This window comes from Neoarthrinium moseri (genome assembly GCF_022829205.1).
Source record: "Neoarthrinium moseri strain CBS 164.80 chromosome Unknown scaffold8_Wmoseri_CBS_16480, whole genome shotgun sequence".
Taxonomy (NCBI): domain Eukaryota; kingdom Fungi; phylum Ascomycota; class Sordariomycetes; order Amphisphaeriales; family Apiosporaceae; genus Neoarthrinium; species Neoarthrinium moseri.
This window is the reverse complement of record NW_026055122.1, coordinates 40,755-56,000: the sequence shown is the minus strand read 5'-3', so window position 1 is coordinate 56,000 and position 15,246 is coordinate 40,755. Positions and strand designations below refer to the sequence as shown.

Genomic DNA, 15,246 nt, shown 5'->3' with positions numbered 1-15,246 from the left:
GCCACTGTGGCCCCCCGCGGGCGCTGCCAGACATCAGCGGCTGTTTGTGTGGCCATCCCGGCCTCTGGACCGAGAACCATCGTCGTGGTGTCGCAGATCTTCCACGAGTCTCGTTGCGAGCTATCTTGGGACAACGTATAGGCCCGAATGAACAGCGCACCGCCTCGCTAATTGTAGCAATGTGTCTGCTCCGGGGGTAGAGTTCTGGGGGCAGGGACTTCCTCACCCTGCTACTATTGAATCCGCGTGACCATCAAATATTTCAAGAACCCCGATTATACGTGCCTGTCATATAATACCCACGGAGGACGTGTTTCGGTCCGAATGTCTGGAGCTCGATGTTTTGATGCAGAATCTGTGGAAATTGAGCAAATTCCCTGGGGTTTCCTGCCGCCTTTTCACTCGATCACCACTACGAACTCCGACCCAGCTCCAAACTGTGAGGCAATGATGTAGCTCAGAACCGAGCTTCTAGAGTTGAGTGACTATATTCGTCCACGGTCTTTCACACGTGGTGATCTGCAATCATCTACATATCCACATGGGGCTGGACAATACCCTTTCCCTTGCTAGCAAGCAAAACATGTGCGGCCAGATTCTGCCAAAAACATTTTCATCATCATAACATGATGTCCACACAAGCGCCGTCCCACCACATCACATTGTTCATCAAGTCGACTTGCCAGGCCCAGGAGTATTCATGTTCATGAAGGAGAAAGAGCTGTCAGTCGAAGCTCCAGGCGGAGATTGCTGTTGGGCATCCGGGAAGTAACCGAAAGCGCCCTGCTCCCCAAAGTTGGCGTTCTGCGTGTAGTTTTCGAATGCCGCCTGGTCCCCGGTTAGTTATCTGATGCCATGCCATATGGACGAACACTTACCCAGTCAAAGCTTTGGTCTACAGCCATGTCCCCTGTGTTGCTGAGGCTGTTGAACATGGAGAACGGAGACGCAGGGTTGTTCATGCCAGCGAGCACGTCATTTGTGAAATTTGGCGTAAGGCCGCTGCCCATGTCTCTCACCCCCATATCGAGCGGGGGATACACCGTTCCGCCTGGTGATTGGTAATTCGGCGTCAATCCGGTGGACATCATTCCTAGGGTCATAGCTGCAGAGTGTTCGGGTTGGAGGTCCGCAGAGCCGAATTCCCCAAACAGGTTCTCCTGCTTTGTTGCTTCTGACGGTAGCGAGTTAGGGTTCTTGACCTTCTCGAGCATGATCTCAAGGATGTTTGCTGCCTTAAAGGCCTCCACTGAGTCTTGCGTAAGTGATTTCCAGATGTCTCGCACGCTTTCCAACGATTTAATCATATCAGCCCGTTGTTCCGGTGTCCAGAAGTACATGGTTTGCGAGTCTTGGCGTTGGCCAGGTGCCGAGGCCATGTTGTCGTGGTGAATATCAAGGACAATGAGCATCGTAGGAAGCAAGGTGTCCTTCGATGTCGACTGAACGAACCATTTCATTGTACGAAGGCGCCCGGTCGGTTGGCATTCGCGGTTGATGGTTCGTAGATGACTCAAAGTTTCCAACGCAGCCTCAATAGCGCTGCGGCGGGAGTGAGCGTACCGAGGATTGTGTCTCGCTCTAATCAAATGCTTCCGGTGCAGCATACACATAATCTTCTGGTAGAGCAGATTGATGTTGTACCGCGCAATGATGAGGGTTACAGGATCATGGGACCCTTCTAGCGGTTGCATCTTGAGGTGAGGTGGAAGCTCATCCAATATCTCTCGCAACTTCCGATCGTGACACAGGATCTCCTCATATGTCGCCTGTCTTCCAACTCGTGACACGGTCTGCAGGATGTTGCCAAACTCAATACATAGCTTTGATTTTGCAATCATGTAGGCAATAGGTGTTGGCTCCGTAATCGGCCTAGACGGGGGTAAAACTTTCGTATCAGGTCCAAATTCCTCGTCAAAGATATTATGCGGCAATTTAGTGTCTGTGACATGCTCGTAGATCATCGTCGGTAAGGAAACCTTCACACTTTAGTAAGCAACGGTTAGAACGCAGCTCCAGAGGGGGTTTTACCTGGAACGAAAACATGATATCTGACATTCTTATCAATGCCCATGTTCTACGTCTCATCTCCTACACCCAGGTCAGCATGTCGCATTTGAGGATTCTAATGTTGTGTTTCTTACTCCTTGGAAGGGTGTGATCGACGGGAACCATTCCGCGTCGCGATGATATCCCATGCGGAAGGCAATTCTCGTGATCAATGATGTGATCAACCACAGCCCAAGATCAGCATCCCATCGAGACGACCATTCTCCAAAAAGGTAGAGGATCATGGTTTCCACCGTATATTCGACGGGCTTTGTGTAGTCCGCAACCACAAGGCATTGCACCGTCCGCAGGCGGTACTCTGCAGCAAGCTCCAAGGACCTCCCTTTCCACTCAGGTGGCTCGTCCCCTACTTTGTGATAACTCAACATGGCAAGGCAAAGCATTGAATAGACCAAGCCGACCCACATAATCGGAGACTTCGTGGGATCCTGCCAATGATTTCGTAGTTGCTGCTGAAACGTGGGCCCGTGTATTATCATCACGGCCGTATCCAGCGAGTTGAAATACCTCGAGACCAGAGTAGTGATGGCTGATTTCGCTGGTAGCTCGGCACGGAGTTCCGTTTCGGACGAGGGCGGCGCTGACAGAAGGAAAATGGGAGAATCCCGCGCCGTCGCCGGCTTTGAGGACATAACTCTTTCATAGCTCTTTTCAAGATCCTTCTTATGTGACGCAAAAAAGGTCTTGACCTCTGAAATGTCTGCCAGCAGTGTATGCCAGTGCTCCTGCCCAATATACAGGGATTTGCCCTTATCAGCGTCCACCTTCAACACACCCAGAGAAGTCGCCAGGCCGTCGTCAACATCACTGTCGCCGTCGGGCTCGTCTCTCATGGCGTTCTCATCGTCTTGCTCTACCCTTTGGTCGCTGCTGTCGGTTACGGATGCGGGAGCTGGGCCTGACATAGATCCAGACGAAGTCGTAGCTGCGGCCGCGGTAGAAGCATCTATATTGGCACCGCCATGCATCAGGCTGAGTACCAGGCCTTCGAGGCGGTCGATGCGGTTCTGCATATCGTCCGGGGTTGCATTTGGCCCCGCATTGATTTGTGTCTTTCTCCGGCTCGACGGATTCGCATAGACACAGGATTGTGTGTCGCCACGCTTGATGCAATTCTCGCAACTAGGGGAACCTCTGTTGCATTTCAGTCTGAGCTAAAGTTAGCTAAACCATGGCCAACATTAGATATCTCCATGAAAACAAGACAGGCGCTGGTAAAGCTCACTTTCTAGTCCGGCACGGCAGACAGCTCAGAGGCACCCGATTCCTGCGTCTTACAATCCGAAACTGCTCTTCAGGGGAGTGCCCCGAAGAGGAGGTCGTCGCAGAGGGCGGAGTGGGAGTCATGTTGAGTATATCCGCTGGATATTCCTGACGAGTCCTAGGGCCTGCCTCTGTGGAAATGAAGCCAGTCTTTTCGCCTTCAGTCCGGTTGCGCTAATCGCCCTATACGGTGTCGCGGTCACGAGAATCTACAGTTGCAATGACGCTCGCAATGTTACTGGTGATGGGCCAGCTTGCGCGTCGTTATCGCGAGAGCAAATGATTTAAGAATAGCGGTGAATAATTGAGTGGCTGTGGGAGATTGAGATTGCACCACCGGAGGCAGTGCGCAAAGCTCCAACGAGGTCGCGCGACACAATCGCTGTTGCTCGCGCAGGCCGCTGTACAATATCCAAGCTGGGTTCAGCTCGCGCCCGCTCTTTCCTGGCCTAGCGGAGAGGTAAAGAGGTCGATGTCGCCCAGGTGTCGTGGTATGACGGCGTCTGGCAGTGAGCGAGTCCGCCAGCCAGGTAGTCGAATTAGAGTTGCCCCTCAAGGGCGACTTCGAGCAAATGGAGGGGTCCGGCGCGGGTGATCTACGCAGCAACACGGTGTCAACAGGTGACTGGGCATCGGATTGTTCAACGCGGCTCGGCAGGGCGGCGGCAGTGTGTTGAGTCTTTGATCATGAGACGAGCGACGCGAGCAGCGGAAAGCAGAGGACTGCAGGATTACAAGTGAAAAGTTCAGATGAAGTTGGAGGTGAGCTTACGGTTGAGAAAGACAAAGTCGGACCCAGAGTTTTGCGACAATGCCCTGGCCCAAAAGCAGTCAAGCCTATCAGGACGGGCCCGAGCTAAAGATGGTGCCCAGGGTGCTCTAATCGCAGCAACTTGCAACCCTGTCAGCCTGGACTGGACACATGCCTGGAGGACGGCAAGATGGAGCTGGAGGACCAAGGCTAATGCCAGACCCCAGTAGCAGCCAGGGCTTCGCCTCGAATCCCACGCGGCTTTCTGCCAAGGTACTTAAGCAACTTACCGTGAGCACCAAGCGGTTGGAAAGTCTGCGAGGTGTCACAGTCTGGGTATAATCTGTGCTTGGCGGCCATCAGTCCCCTGGTCTCGCAGGGCCGCTATTTGGTGTATCAGGGGCTGTCAGTGCTTAGGGTGCATTCATTCGGTACCAGTCCGAAGCCCAGGCAACGAGTGAGCGTCGTCATCGTCGTTCAAACATCGTCGGCCTAAATATCACAGCGTAATATACCAGTATGTAAACCCTCTGGATAACAGACACCACCCAGCCATTATTCTCCCTTATCCATGTCTCTCACCCCCATAATTCACGCCATGTGAGTCATAACAGCTGCACCCGCACATCCCTCGCCTAAAGTTCCGTTCTTAGTTAATCTGCTGAAGCAATGGCTTTGCTGCATATGTGACGAGTCTCGACAACGAGCAGAGAATCTCAATCCTAGTCGAACAATTTACCCTCCAGGGTCCATCTCCACGTCGCATGACGTATCCAATCCAACTCTCCTAGCCTTAGGGCCTGAGTCACCAAGAGTCTCGTGTCAGCTAGTTTGTCTCGCCCGGACTTAAGCTTTATCGCCGTAAAGTCTTATCACACTCGACCACCAGCCAAGTTACCTAGCCAAATAACTTCCAGTTAGCCGTACTCGCATGATTCAGAAGTAGCTCAGTTGGTCAGTAGAAATTTCACTCATGGAACAAACACAGAAGTTTCCCTTGGCGGCGGGATACCCGCCGCTACCGATTTTCTGACTGCCTACACCTGGCCATGTTCTGGATCCGATTGCGAGAAAGTCTCCTCCCCATACTCTTTGCCCAGAACAAAGCGCTCGCAGGCTACCTTGACGGTGCCCAATTCATGGTCTGGGGGGTTGCCCTAAACAAAATCCGTTTAATCTACCCGTCAAGCATGCAATGACTGCGGGGATCAGACAACCTGCTAGCAAGAGGAATGTGAAAGATATCTACAAAACCCCCGGGCTGCGATGCACGTGCACTCTGATCTAGTATACGCCATGCAGTGTCGCCCTTCTGGGCCCTAGCCATAGCGGTCGGCAGTGCTTGCCCATCGGGAGGCATCCGGGCTCGGCTCCCGCATACGTGGGTCCTGACGCCGGTACTGGGGCCGGAAATGCTAAGTGCAGGAGCCAATCAACTGCACGCCGTAAGCCACGTTTCTGGATATTTTTCGATCCCGAAGAGGTAATTATCTTCTTGGGGTTTCCAATCAAACAAACCACGAGCAGTGGTGATAAATGTTGAAGGGTATACGCATTCCTTCAGCGAAGCTATATGAGATCTTGGCACAGCGGCGCTTGAGGATTGCCGATCCTCCTCGAATAGCCCACCCTGCGGCTGTCTCATGCTGACAGGGGTTGGCGAATGCGACATCCCCAATATTCGACTTCCAGATTCTGCCTCTCCCAACATACGCTTCGCAATACACAGCGCCACGCACATCAACAGCATCACACAAGGAACTCATGAAGTCGAAAAGCCAGAGAATAGTGATCAGGCATTAGCTGCCCCTTTTGTCTAGCGCGCATCAGCCACTTGTCGACCAGACTGCGCGGCATGCCACTCCACCTTCGACTGTTCATATACCCCGTTCCATTACTCAACATCACAATCTCATTCATGTCGGGAACCATACATGGGAAACCATCAAATTTATTGCCACTAGATCTACTCTAGTGGAGTCGAAAGGCCATGGCGGCTTACAGTCCGATGGGCGCATCGTCGCCGAGTGGCGACCGTCACCTTGAGTCGGAGATGATGCTATTCGACTCGGAAGACGAGGGGGAAACACAGCCAACCGCAGACTCGAGTGGCGAAGACGCCGATGCAGAGCAGACGAAAGGGCTGCTGTCTAAAGAGGCTTCTGGCACAGATGATGTTGTTCGGCCGAGGCGGTCCGGCCCAAGAGCAGGTTCTCGTCTTGCGCGGGTTTTGACGGCTCTTGTTATCACCTTCATGGTGATCTTTGACCTGTCGCTCATATTCAAGCGTGATCCAGTTACGAAATCCGGTCCCGGTTTGTCAGAGTTTCTGGAGATGCCCCTCCGGCGGCCAGATCGAGACTATGTGCTGGACGCAGAATGGAATTTCAATGCATCCCCGCAGGTGCGAGAGTACCACTGGACCATTCTGGAGAAAGAAGGCAACCCGGATGGAATCTTCAAGCCTATGATGACCATCAATGGACAGTTTCCCGGCCCCTTGATTGAAGTCAACGAGGGCGACACAATCGTCGTCAACGTAGTCAATCAGGCGAGCAATGCTACCGCCATCCACTGGCATGGTATCTTCCAGAACGGGACTGCATGGATGGATGGTACAGCTGGCATAACCCAGTGCCCGATCGCACCTGGCCAATCCTTCGAATACGAGTTTACCGTGAAGGGCCAGTCTGGAACATGTGAGTCCTCCTCGACCCGCCTACCGGTTCCTATGGTGCAATTAAAGTTGCTAACAACTGAATCAAGATTTCTACCATGGTCACCAAGGCGTACAGACCCTTGATGGCCTCGTGGGCCCATTGGTTATTCATGGTCGTGATGAAAGAACAGCTCGACCGTTATCATACGTTTCAGATCGCGTTGTGATGCTTCAGGACTGGTACTATGACTCTGCTGAGGGTCTCATGGTCGAGGTCTTGTCTCCAGGCAACGAAGACTCACCCATTCCGAACGCTGCTCTCATTAATGGTTTGAACCAAGCCGAATGCAGTCTTCATCCCGGCCGCCGCTGCGATATCGAGGGCACATTCCTTCCCACAATGAACCTGGCCCCCGGTGCTAGTCATCGCCTGAGATTCATCAATCTGGGTGGCTTTGCTTGGTTCCAGGTCTCAATCGACGAGCATCTGAGTATTCCTGTCATAGAAGTGGACGGCACTCCTGTTGAAGCGTCTCCCGAGTCCGACTTGATACTCTCCCCTGGGCAGCGATACAGCGCCATCGTGACAACAGATCAGACCGAACACGAATCTTTCTGGCTTCGCGCGAGAATGATCAAAACCTGCTTCGCAGAGCCAATCATCCCCGAAAACGGGTCAGATGAAGCAAGAGCCATCATCCGGTATTCCGCAGAGCCACAAGCGCAAAACGTCACGGTGCCGCAAGCTCTGCCCACCACCAACAACACAAACACGGACTACCCCATGGTTTGCAAGGATATGACATCTCGGAAGCAGTACCACCCTTCTCCCCCGCTCCCAGCTCCCGAAGTCGCGGACCACTCCTGGTACCTGCGTGTAAACCTCGCCATTGGCGACTGGCGCCTGCAGCGTGGCGTCATGAACTCGTCGTCCTTCCGACCCAACCTGAAAGAGCCCACGCTGCACCGGCTCCTTGACGGGCTGGCGTCCTCGAATGAGTCGTTCACCGCCGAGGGCGTCAACGCGGCGGCCTTCGATGCGAAGGAGGAGCTGGTAGTTGCGCACCGTGGCGTCGAGACCGTCGACGTCATCCTCCAGAACATGGACGAGAACAGCCACCCGTTCCATCTGCACGGCCATCAGTTCTGGGTTCTGGGCGCCGGCCACGGATACTTCCCTGGCTACGCGGCGCTCGGCCTGCAGCCGGAGGGGCGCGGCCTGTTAGACCCGGCCAACCGCACCGTGGTCGAGAACCCGGTCCGGCGCGACGTGGCAACGGCCGAGGGTTTCGGCTGGGTCCTGCTCCGGTTCGTCGCAGATAACCCTGGGGTGTGGCTGTTCCACTGCCACATGGTGTGGCATTCCGAGGCGGGAATGGCCATGCAGTTCGTCTCAAGGTTGGACGACCTGCGGGCCTGGACGCTGCCGGAGGAGTCAAGGCGGTTGTGCCAGCCCCCCGAAGAAGAGTTGAGGCGAGGCGCCCCGCCGAAGGACGAGGTATTCTTTGGATTTCACGACGATAGGTAGTCCTCTACACCTATATATGTAGCTATTATAATGTATGAGTGAATCGCCACCATAAAAATAATAGATGGACGTATCATGAAAGCCATGCTTTCGCTGAGGGGTCTGGTTGTTGTTGGAGGGTAACTTGTGTCGTCGCCCTTGGCACTTTTCGCATCTGGATTGTGAGCATAGTGATCGAGAACAACACCTCGACCGGAAGCATGCAGTGTTCTCGAGATGATTCCATTCCCCTAACTAGGCTACAGACGACTTCGTGGCACGGCGCTTATATCCACCAATGATGCCAATCTGCCTACCAGCTCAAGACCAGGAAGAAAGACGTCGAGCATCAGCATCTCGCGGATGTCACTCATTGCCAACTCATGCCTTGGGTCATGTCCTCGTCCCTTTTGTGTGGGTTCTTTTTTGGCTACAGTGTCCTGTATGGATATCCTCATGCTGCCGCCGCCTCGTCCTTTGCCACGCTGTATGATTTCAAGAAGTTGTCGTCATTCTCCAGTTCCTCCTTGACCTGTACGTGTTGTCAGTAATCCAAATCACTGAGTCTGATCTCAGCGTCCAAGACTTACAATATCCAAACCGCCCACCAGCTCGCCGTCCATCCACAACTGCGGGTAGGTCGGCCACTCGGCGTACTCCTTCAGGCCCTGCCGCACCTCGTCGTCGGCCAGGATGTTGAAGAAGCCGTACTTGACGCTGCGGTCGCGCAGGATGCCCACCAGCTGCCGCGAGAAGCCACACTGCGGCGCGCTGGGCGTGCCCTTCATGAACAGCATCACCGGGGCCGCCTTGACCAGCTCGCCCAGCCTCTTGAACAGCTCCTCCTTGGCCTTGGCCGGGTCCGCGGGCTCGTCGACCTCCATGGGCGCAGCAGTGTTCTCGGCAGCACCGTTTGTCGTTGCGGCGCCATCGCCGGCCTTCTTGGCGTGGGTCTCGATGGCGGTGCGGACCTTGACGGCGCTGCTGCCGCTGACGGCCTCGAGGACCGTGTCGTTGCGCTGCAACACCAGGTAGGGCACGGCGGTCACGTCGTAGGTCTCGCTGACGTCGCTCAGGTCCTCGGCGTTGATGGAGACCCAGCTGGTGGCAGGCGGGTCGGCGACGGGGTATTCGGCGGCCAGGGTGCGCAGGACGGTGGCCATCTGGGCGCAGGGGGCGGCCCAGGGCGCATGGAAGGAGATGATGAGCAGGGTGTCCTTGTGCAGGGCGGCGACGTGGGCGCGCCACTCGTCCTCGGAGGTGATCTCTTTTATCGTCGACATGTCGGGCGTCGGCGGTGCCTGCGTGCTGTTCTGAACGTGTGTGCTGGTCGGGTAGTGGTGGACGTGGCCGGGTGATGGGTGATGGGTGACGGGGTGACGGCGGGAACAAATTATAATCGTCTGGGTTTGGGCCGTTCTGGCTGCTCCGAATCGCGGGGCAGACAGACCCGTGGACCCCCGTCGAATTGATTACAATTGCCCGCCATCTTATCGATCAGAAAAAAACCCCGCCGGCACGTCATTTGGGCAGTTGGCGTCTTCTGGCCCGTGCCCCCATCCGGTCCGGTGTGCGCGCTTACAAGGATCCAAGGTGTACGGGGAGTTCCGCTGAGCGGCAACAATACACCGGCTAGATACATCTTCTGGAGATATGCAGTAGTCGGCCTGGCTTTGTGTTATAGCCATTTGTGTATGTGTGTGTCCAGAGTCGCAACCATTGGTGCTTTAACCCACAGATGAAAGACAGGCTACCAGAACTAGCCGGAGTTATGTAAATACTATTAACCAATGTTGTATACTTATAGCCGGCTTGTTGGTCAGGTGATGGATATGGGCGGTTCGCATGTGTGCATGTGGAAAAAACGTACTCAAATGTGGCAGGACAGAACTTGAAAACTATACAACAGCTCCTCCACTTGAAGGGACGACCACGTGATCAGCGAAGAGACAAAATTCTATTCTCGTAATCACTCAATAGAGCACTTTCTTAGACCAGTCAAATACACAGCTAATCTAGACTCTTTTCTATTCTATGTGACTTACATGGCTCGCTGTTACGTGAGCCATAGGGTATCACGTGTAGATAGACGATAAGATAAGCTGATAAGCTTATCTTATCTATCTACGATGTAGATTAGCTTTCCCACACAAGCTTGGAAAGCTTGGAATCCATCCTTTTACACACCACTATTCTGACCCCTAGCATTCGTGCACCACTCGCGTTTATACCATTCATACGGCTCCCTGTTATACAGCACATCTATAATATAGTGGCCTGTGTTTGTTAAGACCTAGGGGTCAAATTATAAGGCTTCATGCACCACCACAAGGCGCGTCTAGGAGCACGACAAGTGTTGCTGATATATTCTCACCTCGCAATTGCCACTACTAACTGAAATGCAAATTTTCAACTGAACTTTTCCTTAAGTACACAATTTCGGAAACTACTGCTCCGCATTCCATCATCAGGTAAGTCACCCTTACTTGAAAATGCCGTTATCCCTTAAGCATATTCTGTATCCTATGTATGATGTTCATCCTTTCCACATATCATTTTCGTATGGGCCTCGGCTGCAATTCTTGTGAAAATGAACAATGGAGCATGAATAGTCTTTATAAGGCTACTTTTAATTCTGCAGCAAATGCCCTAGTACACCGCCAAGGCTCAACGACAAGAAGGCGACAGAAATTATAAATATAACAAAGCGTACGATAACAATGACTTGAAATCACAACATGCAGAACATTTATAAGCGTGGTTCGATGCACACCTAGCTCATCTATCTTCAACTTTACAGTAATGACTAATGCAGGCCTTTCAGGAGATTATCTTGACACTGTTACATTGTGTGGAGGATTCGCGTTTTTGTCTCTTCGATCGTTAATTGTGAGGAATGCTGGGCGTCAATCCCACCTACAACATATGCGTCGGTAGGATACGTTAAGTCAGCGCCTGTGCCGCTAATTTTGCGATTGTACCGGAGGGCTTGCCATAAGTCTTGACAGCAGGATAGGACGTGGCCATCTAGGTCCATTGACTAGCGACGAACTGCCGTCACTTTAACTGTTCGGAGGCTAATGAATGAACATGTCACGTCATGATACAATCCTCAAATTATATATATATATCAAAAGGTCGAGAGCATAATAAAAATCTCATCAAGAAGGTAACTCTATTTGGAAGCCCGTATGCAGAACGAATCATATCGTCTCTGAGCCAGAGCCCAATGGAGACTGAGGATTACAATGCAGGAGAAATGCAACCCCCCACATACAGGCAGCAGCATTTTGCAAAAGAATTTTAAAGCAACACCGTTCAAGAAATAGACCCTTTAGGCCTATTGAATATTAAGAATCTTGGCACTTTCCGCTTCGTCTTAAAATGTCAGGCTACATAATTTCTCAATGCACCGTTGAGGACGGTGCCGATCTTAGTCGCAACAATATTCCCGCTTTCTGGGAAGATCCGCATTGGATTTTGGAGTGGCGCCATAGGACGCTTGAATATCATATCGCTCAAGTCAGTAAACGGACGCCGCGCAACTTGCTTAACGAGCGTTTGACTAGGCGACACCAGAAGGCAACTGACGAGACAGGTGCTCTTTTGGGGTATGCCCGTTGGTATGTTTTAGATCCGAGAAATCATGCTTACGTAGAGCCCGAGGCGTCTGATGTTCAATAGGTCACTACCCCTTTCACATGCAACCTGTTCAGATGGCACATTTGCATGGCCCGAAGCCGTAGTACCAGCTGTTGAACCTGAGCGAGAGGCTGAAATACGGCAAATTGCTGATACGGCACCCTGGGATCCGAATTGCGACGCGGATGACCTGCTCATTCCGGTTCGCGAGATTAAGGACACGATATTAACCAGAAAGCCTTGGATGCAGTTAGACTACTTGGCTGTTCACCCTGATAATCAGCGCAAGGGAGTAGCCACAGCATTAGTCCAAAGTGGCATGAAACAAGCGGAGAAGATGGGCTTGGACATATTCATCCACGCTATGAAGGCTGGAGTTGGAGTATACAAGCGACTTGGGTTCAAGATTGAGAAAGAACTTGTTCAAGATGATTTCAAGTACGGGGGGAATGGTGAATACTATGTGGCTTTCATGACTTACGAACGAAGTTCCTGATCTAAAGTACACCTCTATTACACATTTACCATTTTTCGGGTGGCACATTGACGAAGAGATGTGACCACTATTGGGGAGGAAGCGCGCTTTGTCACAATATCAAGATAATATCGAAGCCTGTCACTCTCAGAATTACAGTCTGGCTACTTCGAAGCTCTTGTCTCGAGTTTTATGTCTTGAAACCAATCCAAGATCTGCTGAGTACAAACGCAACAGATGGACTTTCCAACGACTTATTGGTCGGCCAAGAGCTTGTGCAATTGTAGCCTCCTCTATACTTTTTGAATTCGCTGTATTCCAGTAAGGCTAGCCATCAATGTCCCTAACAGCTGGGGTGATGGGGAAAGACCGAATCTCAGACTCAACCTAGAGGCAATAATTAGCCTCAAGTCTCTCAAAAGTTGTACCGCAGTGACCGATCAGCTCTACTCATCTCCCCTCCTCGACTTGGAACATCGGCGATGTCCGGCCGCGGCAAGATCAGGTCTCAAGTGAGAGAGAACTTTGGTGTGCTCTGTACTAGTAGCAGCAGCATATGTTTGCCCTGTCTCACATCCTAGTCACCTCATCAGTCCTCTGGTGCTGTTGTTAGCAGTGATGCCCAGTGGGCCAGCTTGATATTGACGCAGCCAAGTTGACCGTCTTACGGCAGGGTACTTTGGTGAGTGGTCATGACAGGAATGACTAACACACCACGAGGAAATACGGCGCCGTCCGGCGAGAATTACTTGTTGGATGTAAGGCGAGCCCAGAAACTCTCAATAAACGGTACACTGGGATGAGTGGATTGAAACCTTCTCCACGCCGCTTATCATGGAGCAAGCATTAGAGCATATCCTGGTAGGTGTCAGATTGGCTCGCATCCCTTTCGGCGACTTCGGGATATGGCATCGGAAGTTAACTCCTGTTCAATGCGGTCCGTGTGTCGTCATTCAGCTTCCATGGCTTGGCTAGAATTTGAAGGATTGGCTGGCTACCCTAGCCGAAGACGACCCTTGTTTCGGACGTGATGTCCATAAGAGACATGAGTCATGCAACTAGTATTGGGAAGTCATAGGTCCTATTCCACCGCTGTTACTGCTATGCAAGAGAGGCATAGGCTTCATGTCATTTCATTTCGCTTCAGGCCCATAGATGTCATGTAGTAGCCTATCAGTTTCGCTGTACCGGAATCCATGCCACAAGAGAATCGAACCTGCGTTCGAGTGTATTAAGAGTGACGCCATGGTGAAGACAGCCTCAAGCGTTGCAGTCGCTGTCTTCGCCAGGTCGAGAACCACGCCAGCAGCCAATTCTGCTTAGCCGCAGTCGACCATTGATACAGCCTTGCGACTCTAGCAGTTGCCGAGTGTTTTTCATTTGCTTCTTTGACCCGCTTCAGCTGTCATGCAAAGGTACTAGAAAACCGGACACATCTAAATTTGGTTGAGGCCTGTGGTGTGGCGCATGGCTGATTTCGCTGTGTCCGGTTTTCTAGTACATCTGCGGGCTGTATGCCGTTATTCCATAGATGTCTCGCTCTGGTTTCTCACTCACGTGGCTTACAAACGACAGCGGCTCTTCACCCAGGCCGCCGGGTGCTGAATTTGTGTCAGCCTTGTCTCTGGTTTGTGGTACCACCAAAGCTTGGCACTTACAACCTGCCACATTTTCATGCCGACAGTCGGAACCCTTAAATGCCGGGAAACAGCCGCTGCGAATAGGCAGTGAAACCAGGCTTTTATTCCCAGTCTAGAAGCAAGTCTTCTAGGACCTCAGACTTGCGTCAGGATGTACAAAAATCGCATCAAGTCCGCGATGCGGCATTGAAAATGAATGCGCAATAGGGTACTTAAACACCAATAGGCATGTTTTATATGTGAAAGCAGCGCAGTGTGCTCGTTTCCAATAGATTCGCGGCAGAACTCGGGAGGTTCTGTTGATATGGGGGTTATGAAAGGAACAATTGTTCCTTGCATGTACATGTATTTGGGCAACTCAAGGCAAGGTTAAAGTTGAGGCTACGAGTAAAACTCCCAAAATGGAAATGGGCTTGTTCTGCTTCAGCTGCACATTCACTGTGCCTGAGTCTATCGTAACGCGCGAGGCGATACTAGCCTCGGTACTAAATGGACTTGGGGCATATATTCTTAAGGGCTGTACGACGCGTCTTGATGGTTCTGCATCCGTTGTACGCCCTGAAGTGGCAATTTGAGACAGGCGACTGCCAGACGCCTGAAAATATTTGCATTTTGAGGCACATGCCTCATCGTAGAAATACGGATAAGGACAAGATAAGGGAACAAAGTTTAGGCTTGTTCCGGCTATGCTATGGCCGACGGCTCCTGGTGTTGTCACCTTTTATGTTGCTTCGGAGGACTGTCCAACCCAGCACTCTATATGCGACAAGGTGTAGACTCAGATATTAAGCGGGAGGCTGTAGTATTTTCGCTTGTTATATGACCAGAGCCCTCTCCCGTTGGTTTATTTATTGCCTAGTCTAGAACTTCCTATGAGCGACGAGGACAGTTCTCCCAGAGAGTCTGGGAGGCTGGTTCCTGGTCTGCAAGGGACAGACACAAGAGCCGTTGTCACGCTATTCGGGAAAGCCGGACTTGGAAAAAGGATCGCTGCGCAGGATATATTGGAAACCGCCGTAGTCTGGCCAATCCCGTGGCGAAAGCCTCGCCTCCAGCTGCCCCGAACGGTGGCGCGCTGTGAATGTCATTCATATGCTGTTGGTAGTTGACGCAGAAGGCACACAAAGTGGGAGCAAGCACACCCAACTCCCCCGCGGCTCTGATGCACACTGATAAGGTCACCATGGTGCCATTTGCTTGCTGCAAGGGGAGCAGGACAAGGCTGAGCTAGTCAATGCT

The 15,246-nt window shown here is 52.1% G+C and overlaps 4 protein-coding genes across 4 annotated transcripts; 2 read left to right on the top strand and 2 right to left on the bottom strand.

The window, feature by feature from the left end:
- Nucleotides 1-669: 669 nt before the first annotated feature.
- JN550_003271 (uncharacterized protein) lies at nt 670-3,417 on the bottom strand (the record flags this gene model as incomplete). Its single annotated transcript, XM_049314656.1, has 5 exons — nt 670-828; nt 879-1,979; nt 2,032-2,091; nt 2,145-3,219; nt 3,296-3,417. The coding sequence occupies 5 exons, from the start codon at nt 3,415-3,417 to the stop codon at nt 670-672; spliced, it is 2,517 nt and encodes an 838-aa protein (XP_049174462.1).
- A 2,657-nt stretch (nt 3,418-6,074) lies between these two features.
- On the top strand, nt 6,075-8,271 carry JN550_003270 (uncharacterized protein; the record flags this gene model as incomplete). Its single annotated transcript, XM_049314655.1, has 2 exons — nt 6,075-6,783; nt 6,851-8,271. The coding sequence occupies 2 exons, from the start codon at nt 6,075-6,077 to the stop codon at nt 8,269-8,271; spliced, it is 2,130 nt and encodes a 709-aa protein (XP_049174461.1).
- A 433-nt stretch (nt 8,272-8,704) lies between these two features.
- JN550_003269 (uncharacterized protein) lies at nt 8,705-9,533 on the bottom strand (the record flags this gene model as incomplete). The annotated part of the gene is made up of 2 exons (XM_049314654.1): nt 8,705-8,782; nt 8,841-9,533. 2 exons carry the CDS (start codon nt 9,531-9,533, stop codon nt 8,705-8,707), a joined length of 771 nt encoding a protein of 256 aa, XP_049174460.1.
- Nucleotides 9,534-11,634: 2,101 nt separating this feature from the next.
- Nucleotides 11,635-12,388, top strand: JN550_003268 (uncharacterized protein; the record flags this gene model as incomplete). Its single annotated transcript, XM_049314653.1, has 2 exons — nt 11,635-11,873; nt 11,935-12,388. 2 exons carry the CDS (start codon nt 11,635-11,637, stop codon nt 12,386-12,388), a joined length of 693 nt encoding a protein of 230 aa, XP_049174459.1.
- Between the last annotated feature and the right edge of the window lie 2,858 nt (nt 12,389-15,246).